Source organism: Hyperolius riggenbachi, chromosome 7, assembly GCF_040937935.1.
Source record: "Hyperolius riggenbachi isolate aHypRig1 chromosome 7, aHypRig1.pri, whole genome shotgun sequence".
NCBI lineage: Eukaryota > Metazoa > Chordata > Amphibia > Anura > Hyperoliidae > Hyperolius > Hyperolius riggenbachi.
In genome coordinates, this window is record NC_090652.1 from 13041188 (window position 1) to 13055416 (window position 14229).

A 14229-nucleotide genomic window follows, 5' to 3' on the forward strand; every position below is an offset into this window, starting at 1 on the left:
CACTTCAGGAACTCTTTCAATCCCAGGTTAAAAAAAGTTAATCGATTGTGTTCTTTGAAGTTATTCGACCTGCTAAGTCTTTGGGACTCCTCAGGCAGCTTTTGGAACTACTTGTGTCCCCGGGTAGTTCTGAAGATGAGCGCATCCATATTGCGCACAAGTGAATAGGGGTCCATGCATGTAAAGTTCAGACACACTCAGGATCCGACGAGGACCAGGAAGGTCCAGAGCAATTCCTCTGCATAGCTATGTATCAAACCTGAAGTTAATTTCCCCACTCAGGCCTTGTTCACATTGCCTTCCGATGGTGTGGCCAATTCGCATTGGACGTTTTTTGACGCTTTTTTTTTTCGATTCCTGGCGATTACCTGCGTGCTGCTTTTTTTGTAAAACCACTTTTCTAAGCAATTTTGCAGAGCGATTGCATTTTTTCACTTCCTGACGTCTGTCAGGAAGTGGACTCTTTGAACCAGAAATCAATAAATACATTTATTCTTAAAAAATGTGAACTCAATCGCTGCACACAGCCATTTTGTGAGCGTTTTCCTATACCTTCCATTGAGGCAAAATCGCCTCAAAAGTGGCCCATGCAGCGCTTTTCTGAGCGGATTGGAAACTAACCACATGTGAACGCCCCTAGTGTGACTGAGCCCTTAAAGGGTACCTGAGATGGTGAGGGAGAAAAAAATATACATACCTGGGGCTTCCTGTAGCCCCCTCCAGGCTGATTGCTCCCTCACTTTGCTACTGCGCCGCCTGGATCCTACGCAACGGACAGTGGAAAATCCTATAGTAACGCTCCCTCTGCGGATACGCAGTAGAGCGTTCCCGGCGACAGGATAGCAACGAGGGGCCAGCTGTGCATGCGCAAGACGTCCCAGATGACTTTCCGGGGCCAATTGTGGAGGATCCCAGCCACGCAGGACGGCGAGGGAGCGATGAAGCCCCAGGTATGTATCATTTTCCTCTCCCTCGCCATCTCAGGTTCTCTTGAAAGGACATCTAAGCTGAAAGATAGAATTTACCCTATACTTACCTGCGGTTTCTTCCAGCCCCTAGCAATCTATCTGGTCAAGGGATGCAGCCCCTCCGACAGATCACCCACACCACAGCGCGCCTCTCTTGATCTAGGTCCTGTGACTAGGAGCATTCTGCGATTGCAGCTTAAAGAGACACTGAAGCGGAAAAAAAATGATGGTATTATGATTTGTATGTGTAGTACAGCTAAGAAAAAAAACATTAAGATCAGATACATCAGTCTAATTGTTTCCAGTGCAGAAAGAGTTGAGAAACTCCAGTTGTTATCTCTATGCAAAAAAGCTATTAAGCTCTCCGACCAACTTAGTCGTGGAGAGGGCTGTTATCTGACTTTTATTATCTCAACTGTAATTGAACTGTTTACTTTTCCTCTGCTAGAGGAGAGTTCATTACTTCACAGACTGCTCTGAAAGACTCATTTTGAATGCTGAGTGTTGTGTAATCTGGACATATTATAGAGTGATGCAATGTTAGAAAAAACACTATATACCTGAAAATAAAAATATGCGGATATTTTCTTTGCTGCTAATCTTCTAGTAATTATTCATAGTACACAACCAATTCATTATATCATATATTTTTTTTCGCTTCAGTGTCTCTTTAAGTCTTTGGGAACTGCACAAGAGCAGAACGCTCCTGACTACAACAGCACGATTGCAAGTCATGTTTTTTTGGAGGAACTAGCAGCACACCGGAGGGCAGTGGAGAAGCACCGCTGGACCAGATAGACTGCTAGGGGATGGAAGATGCCCCAGGTGAGTAAAGCTTAACTTCTTTTTTTTTCAGCTCGGACATCCTTTAACCTCTTTAGTGATAACCCCGGAGTCAGGCTCGGGACGGAAATCCCAAGCCTGACTCGGGGTAGCCACCGGGAAGTAATCATACCGCTAAGGAGGTTAAAGTTTGCTTTAGCAGAGAATGCATCTGGGGAGCTGACAAGTGACTACAGTCAAGGCTCTGCTTTAGTCTAATCTCCTTATAGAATAAGTCAATAATAGATTTACTTGACAAAGCCAGCGTTTCTGTGAGTGACAGTCCACCATGCTGACATGTCACATCATCCACATAGGGTTGCTAATCATATGTTTTTGTGTCTGTGGCAAATGATGGACAGGTGTCCTTCGCCTAGACAGGAAATGCCTCTCTGCCTGGATGTCCCCTAAGGATGATGGGACAGTCACCCCTGGAGGGCCCTTTTCCTGCTCAGTCACATTCCACTGCTCAGGCCTGTAGACAGGGAGTTACCATACTGAGCGCCCCCGCCGAGCAGTCTCAGCTGAGGGGGGTCTCCGTACTAGAAAAGGAAAACCACAGCGAATAAGATACGGAGGTCCCCATCTTTATTTCCTAATTCTATTTTCTTGATTTATCTATGGCATCCTAGCATGAGTCGATGCCTCAGAACCTTAACCTTCCTGGCGGTAACCCCGAACGTAGTTCGGGGTAATCCGCGCAGGAGGTTTTCTCAGGCCCTGCTGGCCCGATCTGCGTATTTTTTTTTTTTTGCTGAACGCAGCTAGCACTTTGCTAGCTGCGTCAGCACACCGATCGCTGCCACCCCACGCCGCCGCAGAGCCCCCCCCCTAGACCCCTGCGCTGCCTGGCCTATCAGCGCCAGGCAGCGCTAAGGGGTGGATCGGGTCTCCCTTATACGTCACGACGTTCTTTGAATGGGATTTCATGATCGCCGGAGGCGATCGGAGGGGCTGGGGGGATGCCGCTGAGCAGCGGCTATCATGTAGCGAGCCCTAGGCTTGCTACATGATTTTAAAAAAAAAAAGCAAAAAACCGGTAGCTCTGCCCCCTGGCGGTTTTTAATAGACCGCCAGGAGGGTTAAGGCCCATACACACGCTTGACTAATGTCGGCTGAGGCGTCCAATAATGTTTCTTAGTACAACCTCCTTTTCCAATTATAACAGCTTTTATACGTGAAGCATAGCTTGACACAAGTGTCTTGCAACGATCTACGGGTATCGTAGCCCATTCTTCATGGGCAAAAGTCTCCAGTTCAGTCACATTCTGAGGCCACATACACACATCAGACCATAGTCTTTTGAAAATGAAAGATCACAGACCAATTTTTCCCCCTTCCATGTAGTATGAGAGCCATACTCTACACAGTCTATTCTATGGAGCTGAACTCCCCATCAGACAGAAATCTTTGCAAGATGCTGCACACAAAGATGCTGTACAGACACAAAAGATCAGTATCTGCAAAAGATCTGTTCCTGCAAAATGCATTCATAGGGTATGATATCTGCAGATCATCATACACACCTTGTTTAACAGACATTCATCTGCAGATCAGATCCACCAGGATGGATTTTCAGATCTGCAGATGATTTTCTGATCTGCAGATGAATGTCAGTTAAACAAGGTGTGTATGATGATCTGCAGATCTCATAGAGTATGAATGCAATTTGCAGGAACGGATCTTTGGCAGGAACAGATCTTTTGCAGATACTGATCTTTTGCGTCTGTACAGCATCTTTGTGTGCAGCATCTTGCAAAGATTTTTTTCTGATGGGGAGTTCAGCTCCATAGAATAGACTGTGTAGAGTATGGCTCTCATACTACATGGAAGGGGGTAAAATTGGTCTGTGATCTTTCATTTTCCAAAGACTATGGTCTGATGTGTGTATGAGCCTTTAGGCTTGCGCGCTGCAACTGCTTTCTATAAGTCCCACCAGAGGTTCTCAATCGGATTTAAGTCTGGTGACTGTGATGGCCACTCCAAAATGTTCCAGCCTTTAATCTGCAACCATGCTCTAGTGGACTTGGAGGTATGCTTGGTATCATTTTCCTATTGAAAGGTCCAACGTCTCCCAAGCCTCAGGTTTGTGACGGACTGCATCACATTTTCATCCAATATCTCCTGGTACTGAAGAGAATTCATGGTACCTTGCACACGCTGAAGCTTCCCTGTACCTGCAGAAGCAAAACAGCCCCAAAGCATGATTGACCCCCCGCCATGCTTCTCAGTAGACAAGATGTTCTTTTCTTCATAAGCCTTGTTCTTCCTCCTCCAAACATAGCGTTGATCCATGGGCCCAAACACTTCTATCCCAAAACTTTTGTGGTAGTGTTATGTGGACTGATGAAAAAAAATTAGAACTGTTTGGGCCCATAGATCAACTCTGGAGGAGGAAGAACAAGCCAGGCGACGCATAAATGAGTAAAAAAAATAAAATGGTCATTCAGCCTAATAGCCGGTGCTCAAAATAGGACCCCCCCTCCTCCTCCTTCCAAGTTGCTACAACATGAATCAGGGTAAGGGAAATCATCTGCAGCTCAAGATGGATCAGAGTATGGGAAACCATCTGCAGCTCAAGATGGATCAGTGTATGGGAAATCATCTGCAGCTCAAGATGGATCAGGGTATGGGAAACCATCTGCAGCTCAAGATGGATCAGGGTATGGGAAATCATCTGCAGCTCAAGATGGATCAGGGTATGGGAAATCATCTGCAGCTCAAGATGGATCAGGGTATGGTAAATCATCTGCAGCTCAAGATGGATCAGGGTATGGGAAATCATCTGCAGCTCAAGATGGATCAGGGTATGGGAAATCATCTGCAGCTCAAGATAGATCAGGGTATGGGAAACCATCTGCAGCTCAAGATCGATCAGGGTATGGGAAATCATCTGCAGCTCAAGATGGATCAGGGTATGGGAAACCATCTGCAGCTCAAGATGGATCAGGGTATGGGAAACCATCTGCAGCTCAAGATGGATCAGGGTATGGGAAACCATCTGCAGCTCAAGATGGATCAGGGTATGGGAAATCATCTGCAGCTCAAGATGGATCAGGGTATGGGAAATCATCTGCAGCTCAAGATGGATCAGGGTATGGGAAATCATCTGCAGCTCAAGATGGATCAGGGTATGGGAAATCATCTGCAGCTCAAGATAGATCAGGGTATGGGAAACCATCTGCAGCTCAAGATTGATCAGGGTATGGGAAATCATCTGCAGCTCAAGATGGATCAGGGTATGGGAAATCATCTGCAGCTCAAGATAGATCAGGGTATGGGAAACCATCTGCAGCTCAAGATGGATCAGGGTATGGGAAATCATCTGCAGCTCAAGATGGATCAGGGTATGGGAAATCATCTGCAGCTCAAGATGGATCAGGGAAAGGGAAATCATCTGCAGCTCAAGATGGATCAGGGTATTGGAAATTATTTGCAACTCAAGATGGATCAGGGTATGGGAAATCATCTGCAGCTCAAGATATATCAGGGTATTGGAAATTATTTGCAACTCAAGATGGATCAGGGTATGGGAAACCATCTGCAGCTCAAGATGGATCAGGTAATGGGAAATCATCTGCAACTCAAGATGGATCAGGGCATGGGAAATCATCTGCAGCTCAAGATGGATCAGGGTATGGGAAAACCATTGCAACTCAAGATGGATCAGGGTATGGGAAACCATCTGCAGCTCAAGATGGATCAGGTAATGGGAAATCATCTGCAACTCAAGATGGCTCGGAGTATGGGAAATCATCTGCAGCTCAAGGTGGATCAGGGAACGGGAAATTATCTGCAACTCAAGATGGATCAGGGTATTGGAAATTATTTGCAACTCAAGATGGATCAAGGTATGGGAAACCATCTGTAGCTCAAGATGGATCAGGTAATGGGAAATTATCTGCAACTCAAGATGGATCAGGGTACGGGAAATCATCTGCAGCTCAAGATGGATCAGGGCATGGGAAATCATCTGCAGCTCAAGATGGATCAGGGCATGGGAAATCATCTGCAGCTCAAGATGGATCAGGGTATTGGAAATTATTTGCAACTCAAGATGGATCAAGGTATGGGAAACCATCTGTAGCTCAAGATGGATCAGGTAATGGGAAATTATCTGCAACTCAAGATGGATCAGGGTACGGGAAATCATCTGCAGCTCAAGGTGGATCAGGGCATGGGAAATCATCTGCAGCTCAAGATGGATCAGGGTATGGGAAATCATCTGCAGCTCAAGATGGATCAGAGAATGGGAAATCATCTGCAGCTCAAGATGGATCAGGGCATGGGAAATCATCTGCAGCTCAAGATGGATCAGGGCATGGGAAATCATCTGCAGCTCAAGATGGATCAGGGTATGGGAAACCATCTGCAGCTCAAGATGGATCAGGGTATGGGAAATCATCTGCAGCTCAAGATGGATCAGGGTATGGGAAATCATCTGCAGCTCAAGATGGATCAGGGAAAGGGAAATCATCTGCAGCTCAAGATGGATCAGGGTATGGGAAATCATCTGCAGCTCAAGATGGATCAGGGTATTGGAAATTATTTGCAACTCAAGATGGATCAGGGTATGGGAAATCATCTGCAGCTCAAGATGGATCAGGGTATTGGAAATTATTTGCAACTCAAGATGGATCAAGGTATGGGAAACCATCTGTAGCTCAAGATGGATCAGGTAATGGGAAATTATCTGCAACTCAAGATGGATCAGGGTACGGGAAATCATCTGCAGCTCAAGATGGATCAGGGCATGGGAAATCATCTGCAGCTCAAGATGGATCAGGGCATGGGAAATCATCTGCAGCTCAAGATGGATCAGGGTATTGGAAATTATTTGCAACTCAAGATGGATCAAGGTATGGGAAACCATCTGTAGCTCAAGATGGATCAGGTAATGGGAAATTATCTGCAACTCAAGATGGATCAGGGTACGGGAAATCATCTGCAGCTCAAGATGGATCAGGGCATGGGAAATCATCTGCAGCTCAAGATGGATCAGGGCATGGGAAATCATCTGCAGCTCAAGATGGATCAGGGTATGGGAAAATCATTGCAGCTCAAGATGGATCAGGGTATGGGAAACCATCTGCAGCTCAAGATGGATCAGGGCATGGGAAATCATCTGCTGCTCAAGATGGATCAGGGTATGGGAAATCATCTGCAGCTCAAGATGGATCAGGGTATGGGAAATCATCTGCAGCTCAAGATGGATCAGGGTATTGGAAATTATTTGCAACTCAAGATGGATCAGGGTATGGGAAGTCATCTGCAGCTCAAGATGGATCAGGGTATGGGAAGTCATCTGCAGCTCAATATGGATCAGGGTATGGGAAATCAGCTGCAGCTCAAGAGACAGCTCAAGAGACTGACACTTTATTAGGGTGTCGGGGCTCAGCCTCTGTGGCTCACTCAATACCACTAACTTTGGTTTATGATCAGGCGAGATAATCCAGAATTCATACACACTAGAGACTCTCGTGTGAGGTGGTCTTTAGTGGTCGAGTTTAATATTGTGTGTGTGTGTGTGTGTGTGTGTGTGAACCTTTAGTTACTTCCACATCCTCCTCTGTAACAAAACAGCTAAAAAAAAAAGCCAGCATCTCTCTACTCCATACTGCAACTTGCCCATCTTTCCTCTAGTCTGCCAAACTCTCCACCAGTTGCCAATTAAATTAACTTATGGTGGGTACACACCATTGGCAGACAGAAAAAAAAGTATGAGCGCCCTACCCTGTTTGATTATTGCACTACTCAAAATGAGGAGCTGCACTGGTAATGCTTGGTCAATCCAGCAAAACCAAAATTCTCTCACCAGTACTGCTTCATGTGCTTTCAAAAAATATAAAATTTTTATTATGTGACAGTTTCCACAATACAAAAATAGGTCAAGAGCAACAACTTTTTTTTTTTGTATTGTGGAAACTGTCACGTAATTTGATATTTTTTGAAAGCACATGAAGCAGTATTGGTGAGAGAATTTTTGTTTTGCCGGGTACACACCTTGTGTAACTGTCAGGCAAAAACAAGCAATTTTTATCTATGTTCCCCTGTGTTAAACAGTGTGGTAGGAAGCCAAATATCAATACTGAAGTAAAAAAACTCTCTTACTTTATTGTGGGCTGAATAGCAGCCTTCCTTATCTCCAGGCTGTTTAGGAGGCCGCATCAGCCTGCAAAAGCCGCAGTCAGCCTGCAAAGCAGTATGGGAACGTCTTACTTTCTCTCTACTGCCCTCCCTGCACCACCCCTTCATTTCCCTATCCAGCCCTGCTGCAGCCTCATTGGCTGGTCCCTCTCGACTCCTTCCCTCCCCATCCAGAAACCCTGAGTGACAGCAGCAGGCTAACCCCCCCCCCCAACCCCCCCCCCCCCCCCCACCCCCCGCGAGTGACACCCGCAAAACAATCGCCCGCAAAACGACCGACATCGCAATCACCTGCAAACCGACCGACATCGCAATCACCTGCAAACCGACCGACATCGCAATCGCCCGCAAAACGACCAACATCGCCATCAACTGCAAACCGACCGACATCGCAATCGCCCGCAAAACGACCGACATCGCAATCGCCCGCAAAACGGCCGACATCGCAATCGCCCGCAAAACGGCCGACATCGCAATCGCCCGCAAAATGACCGACTTCGCAATTGCAAGCAAAACGACCGACATCGCAATCGCTCGCAAAACGACTGACATTGCAATCGCAAGCAAACCGACCGACATCGCAATCGCCCGCAAAACGACCGACATCGCAATCGCAAGCAAAACGATCGACATCGCAAGCAAAACGACAGACATCGCAATCGCTCGCAAAACGACTGACATCGCAATCGCAAACAAAACGACCAACATTGCAATAGCCCCCCGCGAGTGACACCCGCAAAACAATCGCCCGCAAACCGACCGACATCGCAATCGCCCGCAAACCGACTGACATCGCAATCGCACGCAAAACGACCGACATCGCAATCGCACGCAAAACGACCGACATCGCAATTGCAAGCAAAACGACCGACATCGCAATCGCTCGCAAAACGACTGACATTGCAATCGCAAGCAAACCGACCGACATCGCAATCGCCCGCAAAACGATCGACATCACAATCGCCCGCAAAACGACCGACATCGCAATTGCAAGCAAAACGACCGACATCGCAATCGCCCGCAAAACGACCGGCATCACAATCACCTGCAAACCGACCAACATCGCAATCGCCCGCAAAACGACCGACATCACAATCGCCCGCAAAACGACCGACATCGCAATTGCAAGCAAAACGACCGACATCGCAATCGCCCGCAAAACGACCGGCATCACAATCACCTGCAAACCGACCAACATCGCAATCGCCCGCAAAACGACCGACATCGCCATCAACTGCAAACCAACAGACATCGCAACCCCCCGCAAAACGACCAACATCACAACCGCCCGCAAAACGACCGACTTCGCAATCGCCCGCAAAACGTCCGACATCGCAATCGCAAACAAAACGACCGACATCGCAATCGCAAACAAAACGACCGACATCGCAATCGCAAACAAAACGACCGACATCGCAATCGCAAGCAAAACGATCGATATCGCAATCGCTCGCAAAAACGACTGACTTCGCAATCGGCCGCAAAACGACTGACTTCGCAATCGGCCGCAAAACGACCGACTTTGCAATCGCAAGCAAATCGACCAACATCGCAATCGCTCGCAAAACGACAGACATCGCAATCGCAAACAAAACGACCGACATCGCAATCGCCCGCAAATCAGCCGACATCGCAATCGCAAACAAAACAACAGACATCGCAAACGCAAGCAAAACGATCGACATCGCAAGCAAAACGACAGACATCGCAATCGCTCGCAAAACGACTGACATCGCAATCGCAAACAAAACGACCAACATTGCAATCGCAAGCAAAGGACCGCAATCGCAAGCAAAACGACCGACATCGCAATCGCAAGCAAAACGACAGACATTGCAATCGCTCGCAAAACGACTGACTTCGCAATCGGACGCAAAACGACTGACTTCGCAATCGGCCGCAAAACGACCGACTTTGCAATCGCAAGCAAAACGACCGACATCGCAAGCAAAACGACAGACATCGCAATCGCTCGCAAAACGACTGACATCGCAATCGCAAGCAAAACGACTGACATCGCAAGCAAAACGACCGACATCGCAAGCAAAACGACCGACATCGCAATCGCAAGCAAAACGACCGACATCGCAATAGCCCCCCCCCCCGCGAGTGACACCCGCGATCGTCGGCACCCCAAACACCCCCCCCCGCGAGTGACACCCGCAAAACAATCGCCCGCAAACCGACCGACATCGCAATCGCCCGCAAACAGACCGACATAGCAATCGCCCGCAAAACGACCGACATCGCAATCGCAAGCAAAACGACCGACATCGCAATCGCCCGCAAAACGACTGACATCGCAATCGCAAGCAAAACGACCGACTTCGCAATCGCAAGCAAAACGACCGACATCGCAACCCCCCGCAAAACGACCGACATCACAATCGCCCGCAAAACGACCGACTTCGCAATCGCAAGCAAAACGACCGACATCGCAATCGCTCGCAAAACGACCGACATCGCAATCGCTCGCAAAACGACCGACATCGCAATCGCAAACAAAACAATCGACATCGTAAGCAAAACGATCGATATCGCAATCGCTCGCAAAACGACTGACTTCGCAATCGCAAGCAAAACGACCGACATCGCAATCGCAAACAAAACGACAGACATCGCAATCGCTCGCAAAACGACTGACTTCGCAATCGTCCGCAAAACGACTGACATCGCAATCGGCCGCAAAATGACCGACATCGCAATTGCAAGCAAAACGACCGACATCGCAATCGCTCGCAAAACGACTGACATCGCAATCGCAAGCAAAACAACCAACATCGCAATCGCAAGCAAAACGACAGACATCGCAATCTCAAGCAAAACGACAGACATCGCAATCGCTCGCAAAACGACTGACTTCGCAATCGTCCGCAAAACGACTGACATCGCAATCGGCAAGCAAAGGACCGACATCGCAAGCAAAACGACCGACATCGCAATCGCAAGCAAAACGACCGACATCGCAATCGCTCGCAAAACGACTGACATCGCAATTGCAAGCAAAACAACCAACATCGCAATCGCAAGCAAAACGACAGACATCGCAATCGCAAGCAAAACCACCAACATCGCAATCTCAAGCAAAACGACAGACATCGCAATCGCTCGCAAAACGACTGACTTCGCAATCGTCCGCAAAACGACTGACATCGCAATCGGCCGCAAAATGACCGACATCGCAATTGCAAGCAAAACAACCAACATCGCAACCGCCCGCAAATTGAATGACATCGCAATCATCCGCAGCCCCCCGCAACTGACAACGCAATCGCTCGCACAGCTCCCCCCACCCCAACTGACAGCGAGATCGCACGCAACCCAGACCTGATCGCTCCCCGCTGAGTGCCTAATACACAAAATGCATCTTCCCGCTCGATCCGCGGGTCGATTAGATTATTTCCAACATGCTCGAATCAGATTTCGATCGTTCCTGCCGTCGATTTGGCATAATGTACATGTTGGAAATAATCGAATCGATCCCGATTGACCCGCGGATCGAGCGGGAAAACGCATCTTGTGTACCGAGACTGGTAGGAGTGTCTGAGGGCTGGGACTTGGGAGGGCTAATGTATAATTAATCAGGAAGCAGGGTAAGGGAGGATATGACATCACAATTGGCTTCAGACAAGACAATAAACATGGAACCTGCCATGAGCTGTCAGGAGCATCATTCTCTGCATATACTATATAAAAATTCTGTGAAATCCAAACGTGGACAGTGAAATGCATATGTAATGTAAGTACAGCCAGTATTTAGCTACTGATATATGTGTTTTTTGTCTCTGAGACCTTATACCTAACAGCTCCTCTTTAAAGAGAATCTGTATTGTTAAAATCGCACAAAAGTAAACATACCAGTGCGTTAGGGGACATCTCCTATTACCCTCTGTCACAATTTCGCCGCTCCTCGCCGCATTAAAAGTGGTTAAAAACAGTTTTAAAAAGTTTGTTTATAAACAAACAAAATGGCCACCAAAACAGGAAGTAGGTTGATGTACAGTATGTCCACACATAGAAAATACATCCATACACAAGCAGGCTGTATACAGCCTTCCTTTTGTATCTCAAGAGATCATTATACACAGGCAGTGTGCATAGAGCGGCCAGGAAAGGGGAGATGCATCACAGAACCACAACAATGAAGAACTTGGCAGCCTTCCAGACACAGGCTGACAAGTCTGACAAGAGAGAGATAAGTTGATTTATTACAGAGACTGTGATAGTAGAACGCGCTGCAGTAAGCCAGAACACATTAGAATAGCTTTTGGAACTTGTAGGATGATAAAAAACAGGATGCAATTTTTGTTACGGAGTCTCTTTAAGACTCTTCAGGTAGCCATACATCTAACGATGTATGGGCAGATTCAACCAAGAGAAAAATCTCTCAAGCAATCTGATGAGAGATCTGTAGGCTTCCCATACACCACAGGCAGATTCCCGATCAATTTCATGCTGAAAATCACTTTAGAATCGGCCTTGTGCGCCGCCCAGACGCTATGCCCGCCCTAATGTAAATTATCCCCCCAGTGCCCTGTGTAAAGGATACATTACCTGTCCGCAGCCTGCGCTTGTCCCTTGCTGCCTCGGGGATATCTCCTCTCCATTCACGCGCCACACGCGCGCCCTTACTAGGAAACCATGAAGCGTGTGTATGGAGAGGTGAATGCACCCGGAGACAGAGGAGGGAAATGCGCAGGCCACGGACAGGTAATGCATCATTTACATTAGCGCAGACAGAGCGCCGGGGGTTTCGTAGTGTTTGATCGCCAGGAAATTGCATGCCGTAACCACCGCGCACCCAATCGTGCAACACCTTGCAGCATTGCGCGTTCGAGAATGCGTCCCAAAATTGGTCGCTTTGTCGGTCGGGCATGCACTTGGCGGTACAGATTTTCATCCAATTTGATTATAATAATCGAATTGGATGGTCGATCGGCCGCCAAGTTGCATGATGTATGGATACCTTTATTTCCAATCGACAAAAAAAGATTGCGCACAAAGACCCTGTACAGCCTACTGAATTGCCCGTGACCGACTTTCTAAATCAGGCAGACTAAAAAATAACAGTTGGAAAGTGTGGCTATAGTTGTGTGCATGTCCTTTCGATCTTCTATATCCGATCAATGTCAGATCTGAATATTGATCTGATCAATCGTTTGCATAGAATCGTGGAAATAAAAATTGCATGGTGTGTGTCCAGCTTTACAAAGCACTGAACAATCTTCTCTACAAGCGTCACCAATTTCCAGAAGACACCCCAAACTGTAAACCACTCGAATCACACCTCACATTTGTGTACGTAGGACTTCTCCCGAGTGGAAGAATTCCTTCCCAAAACACATTGTACACTCTCCCACCCTTGAAATACACCCTTACAACTCGCCGGTTTCTAGGCCATTCCTTTCAGGTGATGTCCAAGATCTGGATGTACAGCTTACTTGCCTCCTTATACCTTTTAGCTTGCAGGGGGAAAGACTCCTCCACATTGTTTTGTGGAATTGCTGCACAGGGCCATTGCTAGGATCCTAAGAGATCCTGGGCACTTCAGCCGGAAAATGGGTGTGGCCACCAGGGCTGTGGAGTCGGTCCAAAAATCCACCGACTCAGACTCCTCAGTTTAGGATTCCACCGACTCAGACTCCTCGACTCCGACTCCTCTAATTTGCATATTACAATTTTGTTGATTAAAAGTATGCAACACGAAATTCGTCTCTTAACTGCCAACGCTTAGGAATTTTACAAGACAACTGAAGTGAGAAGGATATTTAGACTACTATATTTATTCCCTTTAGACTAAAACTAGTCCTTGGTAAGAGTACTTGTAAAAAGTACAGACCGGAACAAAGAACATCTATCAGGCCCTAGGCAATGTGACTGTGGGTACATGTAAGAATGATGTGCAGGTACTCTGCAGGGGAATGAGGCGATTCTTCCTCTATTACACATTATTCATGCACAATCTGAACAAGGTTTATGGGTGACAGACAACACCGCTGTGTTCAATGTACACAGCATTCTCAGTGGATTCCCTGCAGCTTTGTGGGGAGTGCATATGTAGAGTATAGTACTACTGTGTAACAAAGTAAACCTGAGACAGATGAAATTAAAGTTTTATACATACCTGGGGCTTCCTCCAGCTGCCTTCAGGATAATCAGTCCCTCATTGTCCTCCTCCACCACCTGGATCTTCTGCTATGAGTCCAGGTACTTGAGCCAGTCGGGCGTAGTGCGCATGCACACACTCCGCCGCCAGGAGCATACTACACCTGTGCAGCACTATTGCGCAGGT

The 14229-nt window shown here is 47.3% G+C and overlaps 2 protein-coding genes across 2 annotated transcripts in view; one reads left to right on the top strand and one right to left on the bottom strand.

Annotated features, from left to right (window-relative positions):
• Positions 1 to 14229, bottom strand: part of LOC137524097 (elongation factor Tu, mitochondrial-like) — a 53604-nt gene that overhangs the window by 36168 nt on the left and 3207 nt on the right. The window lies entirely within an intron of this gene.
• Positions 5020 to 7241, top strand: LOC137525340 (fibroin heavy chain-like). The gene is made up of 2 exons (XM_068246393.1): positions 5020 to 5029; positions 5086 to 7241. The coding sequence occupies exons 1-2, from the start codon at positions 5020 to 5022 to the stop codon at positions 7239 to 7241; spliced, it is 2166 nt and encodes a 721-aa protein (XP_068102494.1).